Source organism: Necator americanus, chromosome X (genome assembly GCF_031761385.1).
Source record: "Necator americanus strain Aroian chromosome X, whole genome shotgun sequence".
Lineage (NCBI taxonomy): Eukaryota > Metazoa > Nematoda > Chromadorea > Rhabditida > Ancylostomatidae > Necator > Necator americanus.
Window position 1 is genome coordinate 15564718 of NC_087376.1, and position 17491 is coordinate 15582208.

The window sequence follows — 17491 nt, forward strand, 5'->3', positions numbered from 1 at the left end:
CTGGCAAAAGTGTATTGATTCTGACGGTTTTCATTTCGATTAATAAAGTTTTGTTGGGGCTGAGGTATGCTTCTTCTAAATTGAAGATATAAAACCGCAAGGACCTTCTTGAGAACCTAATAGATTGCGGGATCAAGGGTGGTTGCGCTCAACTCTCCTTAATCGTCTTGAAAAATGGCGTGAAAACCGTTTTAGTTTCTGCGAAATACGTTAGAACGCTCCTCTATGTACTATGTTGTCCCCTCAGCAACCTTTTCACTGGTTTCACTTGAAAAGGCAGTCGAAAAGAACTCATTGGACCGCTGCGCAGCCGGATTTGATGCGTGTACAAGGGTGGCGCGTTGCAACTGAAATCGTCATGAAAATCGGAGTCATTCACGCTGTTTTTTTTTTTACAACGATTAGGGAGAGATGAGCGGTACCACCCCTGATCCCGCAATCTACAACCTCACCTCTAGCTTTTCCAGCGGTTTCCCTTACTAAGTCAAATTCGTAGTATGCTGCCTTTAACCACACTGACGTAATCTTTCATCCTACTTCATCATGATTATTCTCCCTCTCTAACTTTTCTCATCACTCTCCACCAGTTAAACTCCAGCCGTACGACGCTGATCAATATTACTATACACTATTCCTGTTAGTGAGACGATGAATTAAACACATACGATTGTGTGTCTATGTGAAAGACAATGACATCAAAGCATTCGCGTGGCAACAATGTTGAGGGATAATGAGAACGATTCGAAATATGCGGTAGAGAATTTAACATCGAACCATGAGCTGAAAACAGTTGTCTTAAAAGAATCTGCTTGCAGTCCAATTTGCATGATTTCATCAGCAGATTTTATTACAAGTGCTCAATAATGACATAAAAAAGTAGAAACGCCTGCCTTTGTCAGCAGAAACCCTTATCGTACTTTGATGTACATGAGAGTTTGACGTCAATACAACCGGTGCCTCTGCCAAGTCCAAAATACTGACGTTTGTTGAGAACGATCTAGGCAAACGGCTGCGAAGTTCGTTTAGCTCTGCACGTATTCCATCTGATGACACCTTTGATACGGCACTTGAATGCAATATCGAAACCTGCAATAATTTAATTTGATAGAAAGACCTATTTCACAAGTAAAGTATAAAGGCTCACCAAGGTGTTAACCTCAGCCAATGATCCCATAAAGTAAGTGCGACGAAAAAGTTCTCTTGTTCGATGAGATTCAGAGAGAATAGAGGTGAAGATGGAGTTGAAGGAGGGAAGTGGACGAGAAAGAAGTGAACCAACAAGTCCACAAATAGGACTCTGTAAGTTTCCATAAAAGTAGCAGTGCCAGAACAACTTTGTATATCTGTACACGAAAACATGTGTCTCTGAATTAGTTCAAGAAAACAGGATGGGAAGAACATGCCGCGACATACATCTTTGAAATGCGAGATGAAAACTTGGAAGTGCGGTTGTGGTGTTTCGTGACGACTCAGCGCAAGAGTCTAAAAGACCAGTGAATGAAAAATAATCGGGAAAAGAAAGGGCTGCATATTCACAACATACAATGCCTAATACTATCTACGAGTTGTCTAATAAGTTCTGGTACATTACTAAGTGGTATTGCAGTTAATTATGTGACACCTAGCAAGCACAAACTACAAATTCAAATCTTTCCGTATCAGATTTGTTTCAGTTCGGAAAACATTTGGGACAAAAGTGTACTTCCACACAGACAACGCAACGTTCCACAATCCCATCATTGCTAAGGCGAAAATAAATGAAATAACTTTGAACTGATCCGTGATTCACTACGTTTCTTGCTACCCACAACATTAGATATCCGGCTCAACGAGGATTATGAGCGTGGATTGAAGACAGCGAATTGACGACGTTGGAATCTGTTCACGAATAGATAGATGTAGGGTGTCAATCACAATGAGCGTGATCACACTGACCTCCTCAACAAATACAGAAGAAAGCATGTGAAACAGCATGTGATCGCCTTACAGCTACGGGAGAACGCTAAGAATTCGTCTGCGCGGAATGGGGAGTAAGCAAAAAAAAAGGACATCTACAGCTACAGATAGTAATAAAATTAGAACAAAGTATGTTCCACGAGTACCTAAATAATGATGCTCACAGTCAATTTCGTGCAATACTTCCAATATGCAATGGTACAAAATTTATTGTTTGTAATTTTCTAGCTTTTTTTGACATCAAGGTGAAAATAATTCTAAATAATATAAATGTTTTCCCCAGTTTCGAATTTTTCCCAATTATTAGGATGAGTCGAAAGTTAACAATGTGGTAGTGATGACTTCAAGAGATCATCACTCAGCAAAGAGCTAACGAAAACGGACGCACCGGGGATGAGAAGTGGACGCTTTAGTTACCGCTTAATAAAATATAAAAGGTTCCTTAAAGTGTAAATTAACAATTACACCGAACTAGTTGCTTTCCTCCCACCATGCCGCGCAATTTCAAACCATCGTCACTCCACCTCCACAACGTCATACTCTTTCTCAATCTATCTGGCCAAGAACCCGCGGATATCGATAGATGTCTGATGGAAGTTTACCACACGCCCCCGCTAGAAGTACAGTCTACAAGTGGCACTCGAAGTTCGCGCTGGGCGACTATTCCGTCGAAGATGAAGACCGCTCTGGACGCCCGATGTAGTTGGATTTGGACTTGCTGAAAGCCGATCCGTATCAAACCACTCGCGAAGTGACAGTCGCTCTTGGGGTGAGTCAAATCACAGTTGTTCGCGGACTGAAGTCAATCGACGAAGTACGAAAACTACTTCGATGGGTACCACTGACGCAATATGACATAGACCGTCCCGCTGATATGGCACTTTCTCTCCTCACCCTCAAGCGCACCCGCACATGGCTTGAGCATCCAATCACCGGGGATGAGTATTGGATTCCTATTCTAACATTTGCCGACGTGCCCAATTTTTTGACAAAGGTGCGGATGCAGAAGACGTCCCTAAACTCAGCATACAACCCAAAAAGGTTATGCTCTGCCGAAGCGTACACGGTGTCGAATACTGGGAGCTGCTCGCCGAGGAAGAAGAGTGACCGCAGACGTCTACATTGAGCAACTGAGGAATTTAAAGACGAATCTCGAAAATGCATGCCCGGAGAAGCAGGAACTCTAATTCCAGCACGACAACGCTCGACCGCACATTGCAACAACGACCAAGGTTGAACTGATGAAGTTCGGCTGGACTATTTTACCACACCCACCGTATTCTTCAGACCTAGCTCCCTCGGATTACCACCTTTTTTCCAATCTCTAACCTCATCTACACGGTCAAGACTTTTAGTTCCGCGACGACATCAAAAAGACACTCGAGAGTTCTTCAAGGACCAGTCCCCAGCGTTCCGTAGGTGCGATAGGGAGGAGCCGGACCCTCCTCAGGTGAAGGCGGTTTAGCTCATGGGGTGAAGCTAAAATGAAGGGGGTAATTTCGCCAACCGTTCAAAAGTGAAGGAGATCCCTTTCCCAACCGTTCAAAAATGAAGGAGCTCCGACTATCGCATCTATGGGAACAACTACAGCATCGAGAAGGGGAATGGAGAAGATCATCTACGACTTCTACTCTGATCTCATCGACAGCCATATCCACTTGCCTACTCACCATCTGAGGGATGACGAACATGTCACTCCAGAGGTTCCCCCGTCCGAAATACGACATGCTATCATGTCGGTAAGAAACCGTACGGCACCTGGTCCCGACAGAATAAGACCAGAACACCTGAACAACCTTCCGCCAGTTCTCATCAACACCCTGGCGAGACTGTTCACGCATTACCTGTCGCAATGCAAGGTCTCTAAACAACACAACAGACCAGCAAGACCGTGTTGTTGTATAAAAAGGGAGATCCACATGACATCGGCAACTATCGCCCAATCTGCTTGCTGTCCGTCATCTACAAGATCTTTACAATAATGATTTTTTATACGAACTTCTTCACAAAGTCGAAAGAGTGATGCTAGAGGTATCCCGCCTCACGTAAACGAGAGATGGAATTCGAAGTTCTGTCCTACGGCAGCGATCGAGGTTCAGAGACGCCACCGCATTTTCCAAGTACAGGAAAATAAGGTGGGCCGGACACGTGATGCGCTTCAACGACAACCGCTGGCGACTGGGTTCCACGCAGTATTGGAGGATCGCCGACCCGATGGTCAGACTTTTTCACAAAGTCCTTGAAAGAGAAATTCCACGCTCTTCGTGTCCCACGCCAAACGAGAAAAAATTGGACGGCTCTTGTACGCGATCGGGACAAATGGAAGGATTAATGGCGCTCGCTCGACCAGTTCGAGGAACAACGAGAGTAAAACAAGGTGATTAAGGTGATCAACACGACGAAAAAAATAGAAGAGTCAGGTGTATAGGTTGAATTACAAAGGAACGTCGAAAAAGAACGGAAAAAAAATCAACACTCTGTCGTTACAATATGGCAAAGAGATGACGCAGGTTCGACACCTCGCTGAATCAAATTTTTGCAAAAAAGTTAGAAACTTGAAACCAGAAGTGCGAAAGTTCGACTTTCTTTGAATCTTGGCATAGAGATTGCAGCTTGTTGATAGTCGAATTTAAGCAACAGCCAATATTGTTAACAAAATTTATTACGGCTAACGTTTCGGCGTTGTCGCCTTCGTCAGAGCCTGGAAAGTAAGAACATTTGCAATATATCCTCTCAAATGCCTCATCCAGAACAAGTCATCATCCCCTAGGATATTACACCCGGAAACAAAAACCAAAAAAAGCCCAAATCGTTGTGCCTACCTTAGTAGCTGCGTTGCCGTGATGTTAGCGGATATCCGCGTGGTGCTATCGCTCCGCTGATACTAATTAGGATGCGACCCGCATATGACTCCGTAGATCAAACCCGCAAAAGTCTTGATACAGAGCCAGCTCGTTGGTCACGGCTAAGCACTCTTCCTTTCTATTCATTTTTGGACCTTTTGCATTTATCCAAAAGGCTTCTAAAGTTCTGCGAGCTATAATTTCGGGTTCGTACGATAGAATTGTGACAGCTATGCAGAAAGGAACGTTTTCATGACATTGTCTGCGGTGAACTCCGAGGGGAGTTGCTGCATTCGATTGTTTCATCCCTCTTAGATGTTCTTTAATGCGAATACAAAGGGGGGCCCTGTTTCGCCAATGTATTGGTCCCCACATGTTTTGCACGAAATTAGATAGACTACACCAGAGACCATGCAGTCCCCTTCCTTCCCGAATGGGCATATTACACAGTCTGGAGTGAGACAGAAGCGGTCGTACATTCTGTTTCGAACTAGTTGTTTTTTGAGATTTGTTGGAGGTATTTCCACAACTCTCACTTGGTCCTCGAGACCGCATTTCACCAGACTAGCCCGCATAGCTTTACTCAGGTCGTCGGTTAGGAAGGGCAGGCAGAAATTGATCTTATTCGACTCAACCAGTGTGGTATATTCTTAAGGACAGCCGTAAGGGTGACATCAGATGTCCAGGAGCGGATCGATGCGATCAACCTAGCGCAACGCATCGCGAATTCTAACGGTTACATTGGTAATGTAGCACGTAGGCCAGATCTTGGTGCGCAGCAAGAATATGCCACACTGGTTGAGTCGAATAAGATCAATTTCTGCCTGCCCTTCCTAACCGACGACCTGAGTAAAGCTATACGGGCTAGTCTGGTGAAATGCGGTCTCGAGGACCAAGTGAGAGTTGTGGAAATACCTCCAACAAATCTCAAAAAACAACTAGTTCGAAACAGAATGTACGACCGCTTCTGTCTCACTCCAGACTGTGCAATATGCCCATTCGGGAAGGAAGGGGACTGCATGGTCTCTGGTGTAGTCTATCTAATTTCGTGCAAACCAATACATTGGCGAAACAGGGCGCCCCTTTGTATTCGCATTAAAGAACATCTAAGAGGGATGAAACAATCGAATGCAGCAACTCCCCTCGGAGTTCACCGCAGACAATGTCATGAAAACGTTCCTTTCTGCATAGCTGTCACAATTCTATCGTACGAACCCGAAATTATAGCTCGCAGAACTTTAGAAGCCTTTTGGATAAATGCAAAAGGTCCAAAAATGAATAGAAAGGAAGAGTGCTTAGCCGTGACCAACGAGCTGGCTCTGTATCAAGACTTTTGCGGGTTTGATCTACGGAGTCATATGCGGGTCGCATCCTAATTAGTATCAGCGGAGCGATAGCACCACGCGGATATCCGCTAACATCACGGCAACGCGGCTACTAAGGTAGGCACAACGATTTGGGCTTTTTTGGTTTTTGTTTCCGGGTGTAATATCCTAGGGGATGATGACTTGTTCTGGATGAGGCATTTGAGAGGATATATTGCAAATGTTCTTACTTTCCAGGCTCTGACGAAGGCGACAACGCCGAAACGTTAGCCGTAATAAATTTTGTTAACAATCTTGGCTGTTGCTTAAATTCGACTATCAACAAGTTGCAAACTTGAAACCACTTTTAAAAGATGAGGAATTTAATTATTCGTAGTTTTCAGAAGTGTTTCAAAGAAAATTTGGGGGAAGAAGAATCGCCTTTAAAAAACAGTCGTGTCGTTGTTCTTTTTCATCTAATAGTGGTTTTGGAATTTTGATCGGACAAGGATGGGAAAAATGCCATTTTTGCCATCTTTTTGCGCCAAACATTTGGAAAAGCGGGGAGGCCCTGGAAATCGCTTGATGCAGCATCTAATAGAGAAAATCTTCGGCTACAACGTACTGGAAGATGACTTGTTTCGCTCTAAGTTACTTCGAGTTATTGAATTTTATTCAAGATCATACTTTTCGGCGCTCAAGCAAAAATTGGGGTTTTGGCGAGTTTTTCCGTTTCACAAAAATGGGACGGCGTTTTAAAAAAACCGCTCATATATTTGGATGGAGGGGCTAAGAGAAGCCAAAATTCTCCTCTTCGGACCGTCTGGTTCTCTCAAAATTTAAATGGACAAATCCAAAAAACGTCGAAAAATTTCAAACTTCGTCCTAACAAAATTCCAAAAAGATTAGGAGGTACAAAATACAGCAACATGACTGTTTTTAGAGCAAACTTTCTTCTCTAAAGAACTACCTAAATTTTTTTCTTTAGGTTCTCTCATAACGATGTTATTCGCGATCTGCCAGACCTAACAATGTGCACAGAATCTGAACTTTTTTGGCTCTTTCAAACTGATGTAAACTAACGTAAAACTAAATTCCACATTTTTTGGAACCAGTTTTAAGTTTGTCTCTTTTGCAAAAATTTGCCTCAGTGAGGTGTCGAACCTGCGTGGTCTCATTATTAGACTGTCAACACATTGAGCATTGTCAAAAAGAAATGTTGATGCTTCCATGTTACTGTCCTACGCTCCAAACTATATAAAATTTTGTAATTTATGTAATCATTCATAATTTCTTGTAATCACCATGTATGTAGTAACGGGCTTATTCTGTCACGTTTGTGTGTGTGTGTGTGTGTGTGTGTGTGTGTGTGTGTGTGTGTGTGTGTGTGTGTGTGTGTGTGTGTGTGTGTGTGTGTGTGTGTGTGTGTGTGTGTGTGTGTGTGTGTGTGTGTGTGTGTGTGTGTGTGTGTGTGTGTGTGTGTGTGTGTGTGTGTGTGTGTTGTGTGTGTGTGTGTGTGTGTGTGTGTGTGTGTGTGTGTGTGTGTGTGTGTTGTGTGTGTGTGTGTGTGTGTGTGTGTGTGTGTGTGTGTGTGTGTGTGTGTGTGTGTGTGTGTGTGTGTGTGTGTGTGGGTGTGTGTGTGTGTGTGTGTGTGTGTGTGTGTGTGTGTGTGTGTGTGTGTGTGTGTGTGTGTGTGTGTGTGTGTGTGTGTGTGTGTGTGTGTGTGTGTGTGTGTGTGTGTGTGTGTGTGTGTGTGTGTGTGTGTGTGTGTGTGTGTGTGTGTGTGTGTGTGTGTGTGTGTGTGTGTGTGTGTGTGTGTGTGTGTGTGTGTGTGTGTGTGTGTGTGTGTGTGTGTGTGTGTGTGTGTGTGTGTGTGTGTGTGTCAGTCACGAAATTCAAAAAGGGGGGTGCGACGGGTCCACCGGCGCCAAATACCTATAGGAGGGAGTGCGACGGGTCCACCGGCGCCAGATACCTATAGAAGGGGGTACAACGGGTCCACCAGCGTCAGATACCTATAGAAGGGGGTACAACGGGTCCACCAGCGTCAGATACCTATAGAAGCGGGTGCGACGGGTCCACCGGCGCCAGATACCTATAGAAAGGGTGTAACGAGTCCACCGGCGCCAGATACCTATAGAAGCGGGTGCGACGGGTCCACCGGCGCCAGATACCTATAGAAGGGGTGTAACGGGTCCAACGGCGTCAGATTGGTTTACCGGCGCCACATACCTATAGAAGGGGGTGCGATGGGTCCAACGGCGTCAGATTTGTGCGCCAGCGCCAGATTTCTATAATATGGGGTGCGACGGATCCACCGGCGTCGCTGGACCCGGTCATTGGTGCGCAATACCTTTGTGTGCATGTCGTAAAAGGTAAATGGTTGCAGCAGTTTCATAGCCGTGAACACTGGGCGCTTTGCTCTTCACCCTTATGACTCCTCCGCGTGCCTATTTCCTTCTTTGTTCGCCTCAAGTTTGTAGCATGCCGTTCTCAGAAAGTGGAAACACGCGTGCAAACGGATGCTCAAATAGTAGCAAGATGTTTATGTGATCTGACGTGGAACGTTATCTTTATCAGTAGGATGATGTTTTTCACGTCATTTTATGTTAAAATATCATTCTGTGATAACTTCTGGGGGAAATCAGGAGGAACACCCATACTTCGAGTAGTCCTTTCAAATTATATCTATATTATTTTGGCATCGAAGGAGTGTTTGTAGCTGATGGTCGAATATTCTCCAAATGTAGAATTGACGCATTTAGAAGGAAAACTCCGTAATCTTTAATCCGTAATTTATAATATAAAGAAGAGAAGGAAAGCGTTGTTAAAAAACACAAATCTAATTTTACAGAAAACACCATTACCATTAACTTTCATTGATCAGTCAAGGGGAGCGAAGCTAAAACCACCGAAAGTCTGAAGTCCGGCTTTAGCCGGACTTTGAGACTGGTGTAGTAGAAGTTAAAAGAAAAACGAAATGGAAAACGAAATGTTTAAATGAACGTAGCTAAATGAAAATTTTGATCCTCCTAGAAATTTAATTTGCCGGAAGCATCAAATATCTAAGCACTACAAATTTCTGTGTTATTATTTTATATAAAAGAAATGGAACTAACCAAAGGTAACTTCTTGTATTTTGTACTAAGAGGCCATAGGAGGAAAATTTTATTTCTTTCATAGCTTGAACACTGTTTCGATACTCCTTCCATACAACCAATTAAATATATTACCTACTCTATCAAAATAGGCATTGATGTGTTGGTTGATGGCGCAGTGGGATGTATCGTTAGTTTATTGATACGATCAGGAATCAATCCCAGACTGAAGTGTGATTTCTGCACTGAGCATTTCAGAGTTTAAAGAGCAACATGTATACAAGTAATACGCTAACTACTATATAGTAATAAATAAATACGACTCCAGTAGCGTAAGAAAGTGGGCAAAATCCCCGTTGCAAAGAACAATTCGTGCTAATGACAAAAGAAGGAAACGCTTGGAGTCATAAAACACAACAATTTGAGAAAGTGTAATTCTTTTTGTTGTAGGATGGGAATTTCACCATGTTATTTGCTTAGAGTAGACCCGTATTGTATACGACGCTTGTATGACCCGTGCATGACAAAAACGACACCCTGTTGTTTTTGTGTGAACATGTTTCGTGCTCCGGTTCAATAAAGCTCCTTTTCTTGGTTATCGTGCTATCCTCAATTCACTACTACCAACCGCACACTCCCTTACGACCCCCTTTCTTTACTACTCCCGATTTGAAAATCCCATCACACACTTGACCCTGCCATGTCTTCCCAAGTGGTTTTTCTTTTCGTTTTGCAAAATTAAGATTCGGGTGGGAATCAACGGAAACCATCTATAGTCACAGTCAACGTGTAAAATTGTGTGTAAATAGAAGTAAACAAGTGACAATGGCTTTGGAACGTATCCTGCGTCGTTATCAGTTTTTTTTTCCTTTAAGAGAAATCGAGACTCCGCCGGTGATCAAACTCTTGAGCATCCATAATCAGTGTCAAAAGAGAAAACTTGTGTCGTCGAATTCACGCTAAGAACTTCCTCATGTTTACAACATATATGTACGCATATGTAGCGACCCATTCTAATTATTGTAGTGAGCTATCTGAGGGGTCTATATTACACTATACATTTTCATTTTACTTATAACGCTATATATTAATGTTTATTATAGTGCTACTCGTTAGTAATTACTATATTAGGGGTATCCATAAGTAATCAATTATTCCAGTGACAAAAAAAGAATTTACGTACATTTGCTTTTACCTTTAGTCGATTATATAATCTTCGTCGTTATCCAAGACCTTTTGCTATCTTGCTGGTAGAATCTCAATCCCTGGTTCATAAAATTTTGTTTCCTTTGAAGCAAATTACAAATCTAGGTAAGCTCACATTTCATCGATATTTTTGACTTTATACTAAAGGAAACATTCCACACTAATATTAATTGATCACTTATGGGTACCTCTAATGTTATATTATATTACTTCAATCTATTTCTTAAGCTCCAATTTGTTTCTTTAATTCTAGTCACTACATTTCATTTTTTTATTGCTACAAGAGCGTCTATATTAGAAAGAATGAAATGTAGAGATCGCCCATGAGGGTCTGTTATGGGAGCGGGTCACTTTTAGGAGGGTTTTTTCCTCAACTACAAGCTCGACCCTGCTCATACTACTGAAATACACTCCCCTGCCTATCTATTCCTCGAGAGATTCCAACATCATCAGTTTTTGCTCTTATATTTCAACTCATCGAACCTTAGTGCAAACACGCACCCACCAAGGTGCGTGTTATGTTACCCACCGTACACGTTACAATAATGACATTCATAAGATGGGAGAGCGCATTTGAAAAAAAGTAACAAACCTGGATGATCTGTCCAATCTGCATAAGGTTGAAACGAGCGATGTGGCTTATAGGCGTATCACTAATTATCCCAATAGTTTCGGGATTGATAATAGCAGGACAAAGCAAATTAGTGACAATAAGATCGGTACATATGAGGGCTGCCTAAAAATTTAAAAGTTAGTACGAGGATAACCAAAACCTATGAGATAGGAAAATTTGTCATCATTATCCGAGAAGTCAAATTCATACGAAAGAAATGAATGTCGCCACCTCATTCGCACTTAACCGCTTAATATCAGTTAATGCCGAATTTAGTTGTTGCACCAACCATATTAAGCCTAATGGGAAGCAAGAGATGGCATCGCAGATACCTGCAAATATTTAGGATTTCACGTAAGAACTTTTATAGGGCAAGATGTACGTAATTTTCAACGGCACTGGTAGAATTCGCATTAAATCCTGCTGGGCGTCTTACCCTTAATGAAACTGTGGGTAAGCACAACCAATCTCTCAACAATTAGTTTACGATGAACGGCCATCTTCTTGTGGTACTGCGCACTCGTAGGATCATCACCAAAACGTCGAACTCGATCAGCACTGGGAAATCTCAAAGGCGACTAGAATATGATCTTAACTATATGTATATATATTTATATTTATATACATGTATTATGTACTATGTATGTATATGTGTATATATGTACAGACATACGTACATATGTGCACATACACACAAGCATACACATACATAGATATGTACATAAGCTCGTATATACATATATATGTACGTATATATATATACGTATATATATATACGTATATATACATACGTATATATATATACATATATATATACATATATATATGTATGTGTGTATATATGTATATACATATATATATATGTATATGTATGTATATATATATATATATACATATATATATATATATATATATAGCAATAAATTCAAGTTCATAGTAGTAAAATTTAATAACGGTTAACTACATATCACAGACCTTATTGGGATCAATATCAAGGAAAACTTCGTCCTGACACAGAACTAGCATTACCGAATCGTGGAGTGCGGCCGTTAGAAAAATCTCAAAAAGAAAAGATATCCCCAGAAAAGCTAACAGCACACAAAATCATTTCAGCTTCAATTACCTTCACTGCATAGAGAGATTCGCTGTACAGCTTATACAAACGAGGAAAGGCTGCAGTTCCCTTGCGAATGATGAGGCGTGGATTAGAATGCGATAGAAGTTGTACTCGTATCAGACATGATAGTGTCTTAAAGAAATTACGGTATAAAAGACCCGTCTAAAACCTACGACTGCAAACAACCTCTAGAACTGCTTTTTCATCGGTAGGGAAAACGCAATTGCCATAGAGAAGTCCGAAGACTGCATGAATGCTTTCATCGGATGAAATTTCCTAACACAAAAATATGAAATTTCTGAGCAAAAATAGTATTACCTTATACCGTCACCTGATTGGGCCCAACTGCGTGTAGGAGTTCAGCTGTGCATAGAGGTGAAGAAAACAGAAGCGATAAACACTTTGCGAATAGAGAGTGATGGTGACCCAACCTCCTAAGAAAACTCTTGAATGGAAGCACAAGCAAGCACTTTCGTTCTCGTGACAATGGTGTTTGAATAAATCGTTATTTCAACATTTTACAATAAAATCATCATATGGAGTGTAGAAAATTCTCCGTCTTACGCATATTCATTTCCATTGTGCAACACTTACAGACCATTCATTTTAGATTCAATGTTTCATGTAAGCCAGCTACATTGCGCGTCGCCAGCTTGCAGATAAGGGACTAACCACCAACCAAGAACGACCCTGTGGCTGCCCTGAGACGTAGATGGATTCAAAAGATAGAATTCCCTTTACTCCCGTCCCAAGACTGGCCCACAGGTATTCACAGGTATTCCTGTAACCTACGCGTCGCTCGGCCAAAAGTCTCCAATCAGCTGACTAGAAAGTTCGGAGCACTAGCAACTTGCTTGTTGGTTTTTGAATTGAATGCAGGATACAGTAATGGAAGAGTTTCCTGAGAAGCGCCCGGCACCGCTGCGCCAGGAAGGTTGGGGCTGCAAGACCCATCAAGGCCACCAATAGAGGTAGAATAAATGGAAAAGGAATAAGATGACGACGTGTACGTACGACGCACATACGCTTGCATCGGAAGCGGCTACTGAAGATGTAATGATGCGAGCTGCAAAGATTAAGTACGACTTCAACGGACTGACGAAGATGAGATGAAGCCACCCACTAAACGCCGTACACGAAACGAGAACTGTTCTTAGGAACGTACAACAGTAGAAGAGTTGGTATACTTGAGAATACAGGTGTGAATTAGCATCCTTTCGAACAACTTTCCACCCGAATCGAACGTTTACAGATGAGATGTAGTTCAACCCCAGCTTTGACTATATTAGTCATTCGGCATCGACAACATCGGCGAGGAATACTACCGGGTTGTACATTCTCCTCTAGACTGTGCGTGGAAGGCTGAGAAATTTAATAGCATCAAGAGACGCCTGTCTTCGAGGCAATCAAATCTGAGGTTGCTCAGGACGTCTTCGATTCTGCACCAAAGCGACACATGCACAACTCGCGTTGGAGACCAAAAGGAGAAGGGGCGACGTACGACAGATGAATGACGGTACACTCGTTATTCGCGGAGTAAACGTTCCGTAGCGAAAGCAGTGTTAGCTTTGTTGTGAACCCATCTATCGTCCACCTCGTCGATTCGCACAAGACCTTGCCACCTCATTTAGCCATTCTTCGCCCTATGCCCCAAAAATCTATATACACCATCAACTGCTGCTCACCAACATCAACAGCTGATGAATTCCAATCGGACACGCTCAATGAAGAGATAGAGGAAGCAATCCGCAACGAAAAATCCTACAAATTAGTTGTCGGAGACTTCAACAAAAAAGTTAGAAGAGGAATATAAAATGGGGAAGAATTCGACTAGGAGACAGCAATGAAAACGGCTGTTTTCATTCGCCTGCTCCAAATATCTGGATCGTCGGGTTGTTGTTCGTCACTTCTTTCATTATAATTCCCTTTTCATGAAGAAATTATGGTCGGTGAACGTGAGAATCGCCCAATGGCACGAATCGTGCAAAGATGGACACATACTCACCAACCGGAGGTGGTGTCTACTTGACGTCACGGCAATACCACAATTTTATAGTGGTTCTGATCATCTCTAGAACATCAGCAATCGGCAACGAAGGAGGAAAGAAGTGGTATACGACGACTGTACTCGAGGACTCCTTGTCCCAAGGTGACTGGCACATCGAGGATGACCCAAACCTGGACTACGCAGACGACTGCGAGCCTGTCCGTAACGTGTCTCGAAGTCGTGTACGACAAACTTGGAACGAATTTCGAAAATCACCTAGGAATTGTTGGAAAGGCGGACTTCAAGCTTTGATCCGAATGCATCGCACATTGAGTGATTAGTAGCAAACACAAAACGCAAAAAATAGCTGTAGAAAAGCTTTGCAGAAGGTTCTTTCGAAAAAAAGGCAGAAGAAAACATGAAGAAGGCCAACGCGAATATAACACTCCGTTAACAACCTTGTTGAGCGAAGATGGGATAGGCATCTCTTCTCGTCCTGAGACGGAAATCATCAGAAAAAGATTCTTAAAAAAAAAACCTTTTCCGTCCGTCAAATCCGGGGGCAAACCGAGCATCCCCACCGGTGAAGCTCCACAATGGATTCTCTTCGGAAGTGCGAAATGTGATGAAGAGCATGAAACCTGGCATAACCCCCGAACTTAATTCTTTATTATCAGATCTTCTTCAAACTGAAGACTACCCACTTCATGTAATTTTAGATATGGCATATGACACTATGACATATCGCATATGACATCCTATCTTCAAACCGAAAAAAGGGATTTCAAACCTCCCCACCTCCCCACATATGACATCCTATCTTCAAACCGGTGGAAGACTTCGCGAGCCGTCTTTATCCATAAGAAAGGTGACTGAGAGGACCTTCGAAACTATCGAACTACCATCCGATATGCTTGCAGAGCTTGTTATACAAAATGTTCACCAAGATCATGCTCATGGCATATCTAGGACGCTGGACGAAGCCTAACATCAAGAACAACTTAGATTCCGTCAGAAGTTCGGCTGCATGGACCATGTGCAGAACGTGTCGAGGTTCACAGAGGTTTGCCGCCTTCCCCTTGTCCTAACCTTCATAGACTACGAGAAAGCCTTCGACAGCGTAAAAACGAATCCGGTACTCTCAGCGCGAACCGACCAAGGTGTGAGCGCGCCAAATGTGAGAAAATTAGCTAATTATTACGGCCAATACACCACTATGATACAGCTCTCCTCTCATGATACTATGATACAGCTCTCCACCACTCCCTCACCATACCCATTAGAAGAGGGTATGACAAGGCGATAGTAAGTCCCCGGAACTGTTCATGAGTGCATTGCAATGGATAATGAAATCACCTGCTTGGGAAGGAAGGGCTATACGTGTTGATGAAATATTCCTCTCGAACATTCTTTTTACAAACGACATCGTTCTCTTTCCGAAATGTATCAATGAAGCAGAGGCAATAAGCTCAAAGAATTAAACAAAACGGAGAAGGGAATAGGACACAGTTAGTAGACGTTTACGACGAGGACGGAGGAATACAACTTGAAAGCTCTCAAAGCGTGGAAACTTCGTCTTACATATGTCACTATGAATTTGGAGAACGACTTGAAGGAAGCTGAATAAAAGGAAAAGAGCAGCGTAGGCAAGCATTCGCAAGGAAGCCACGGACCAAGTGAGAGACCAAGATCTCAGTGCCCACCTGCTCAAGATCGACAGAATTTGCAGAGCTCTGTTACGTGGGTAAACACCGTTGCCACGTCTAAGAAACTATTTGCCACTAAGAGAGCCCTTGAGGGTTCTCTTGAGTTTAACCGGCGCACAAAACACCTTGCCGGTGTTCACAACACCAACTTGAGAGAAACGCCCGTCTTTCGACCCAGCGGAATACATATCGAAAGCAAAGCATAGATGGACGGCCACATTATGAGATAAATCGACGATAGATGAACTAAAAGGCAACTATTAAGGTATTCGGAAAGTATCTGCCGAAAATTTCGCAGTAGCGCAGGTTTTTTTGAGATGATTTTGAGATATGTGTATATATGTACTTGTATATGTATATACATACATAATATATATGTATATATATGTACATATATATATATATATACATATATATATATATATATATATATATATATATATAATACATACATTACATATGACTCCCTCTTCCTTGCCTATTTAATCCTATAATGGCCAAACATTCCACCCATATTCGACACGTACTCCTTTACGAGTTCGAATCTGGCCACCCCGCTGCTGAAGCCCATCGAAACTTAAGTCAAGTATTCGGCACTGGAGCCCCTTCTGAGCGGTCTGTGCGTGCCTGGTTCCAGCGCTTCAAAGCAGGAAACAAGAAACTCGAAGATGAGCCTCGCTCTGGTCGACTGACTGCAATATCGTTCGACGAACCGAAGAATCTGGCGGAGCAGCATCCATATGAAGGTGTGCGGTATTTTGCTGCCAGTCTTGGCTATTCGCTATCCACCGTGAGCAATGATGTGCGATCCCTCGGATTGGTGAAAAAGCTCGGTCAGTGGCTCCTGCATTGAGCGACGGCAACCGCCAAAGACGCCTGGACGTCTGCACTCAGCTGTTCTCCAGAACTCGCAGATTCGACTGGGTGGACACTGATTGTCACTGGAGATGAAAAATGGGTCCTCTACGTCAACCACACCCACAAACGTGCGTGGTACGCTGGCGATGAAATGCCGGATCCTTTCGTGAAGGGTGAAATCCATGAGAAGAAGGTCATGCTGAGCGTCTGGTGGGGAGTTCATGGAATCTACCGTTTCGAACTGTTGCCGGACAACACGACAGTTACTGCCGAGGTCTACTGCGCTCAACTACAAAGACTGGCCGACAAGATCCGCAAGGAGCACTCGAAGCTCGACAACGTTCGCCTGCTGCACGATAACGCGCGCCCTCACATCGCGAAGACTTCCCAAAAAATTCTGGAGCTCGGATGGGAAGTCCTACCGCACCCACCGTACAGCCCGGACCTGGCCCCGAGCGACTACCACCTCTTCCGATCGCTTTAGCATCACCTGGAAGAGAAGCGCTACGATGACCGTGACCACCTCGAAAATGACCTTCGGGCTTTCTTCGCCTCCAAGTCGCCGGAGTTCTACGCCAAAGGAATCCGTGATCTTGTGGGACGTTGGCAGAAGGTTGTCGATGTTGATGGAGATTATTTCGTCAAATAATAAAATGTTGTTAAAAAGTTGTGTTGCATTGAAATTTTGCCGTATTTCGGCAGATACTTTCCGAACACCCTAATAATATGCACAAGACAATGGATCAAGTAGAAACCTTTTTTTCAATTACTGTGATCCTCTTGAAGGCGATTATTTCCGGTGC

General features: G+C 42.9%; 1 protein-coding gene across 2 annotated transcripts in view; it reads right to left on the reverse strand.

Moving 5' to 3' along the window:
• Nucleotides 1-17491, reverse strand: part of RB195_023351 (uncharacterized protein) — a gene marked incomplete at both ends in the record, with an annotated part of 42163 nt that overhangs the window by 22451 nt on the left and 2221 nt on the right. For both annotated transcript variants that reach the window (XM_064210745.1, XM_064210746.1), the window contains 11 exons: nt 666-780; nt 891-1086; nt 1145-1297; nt 1414-1482; nt 11000-11143; nt 11252-11352; nt 11457-11598; nt 11996-12079; nt 12144-12269; nt 12324-12413; nt 12469-12571. In XM_064210745.1, coding sequence (XP_064066626.1) covers nt 666-780; nt 891-1086; nt 1145-1297; nt 1414-1482; nt 11000-11143; nt 11252-11352; nt 11457-11598; nt 11996-12079; nt 12144-12269; nt 12324-12413; nt 12469-12571 — 1323 coding nt within the window. The remainder of the gene's footprint in view (nt 1-665; nt 781-890; nt 1087-1144; nt 1298-1413; nt 1483-10999; nt 11144-11251; nt 11353-11456; nt 11599-11995; nt 12080-12143; nt 12270-12323; nt 12414-12468; nt 12572-17491) is intronic.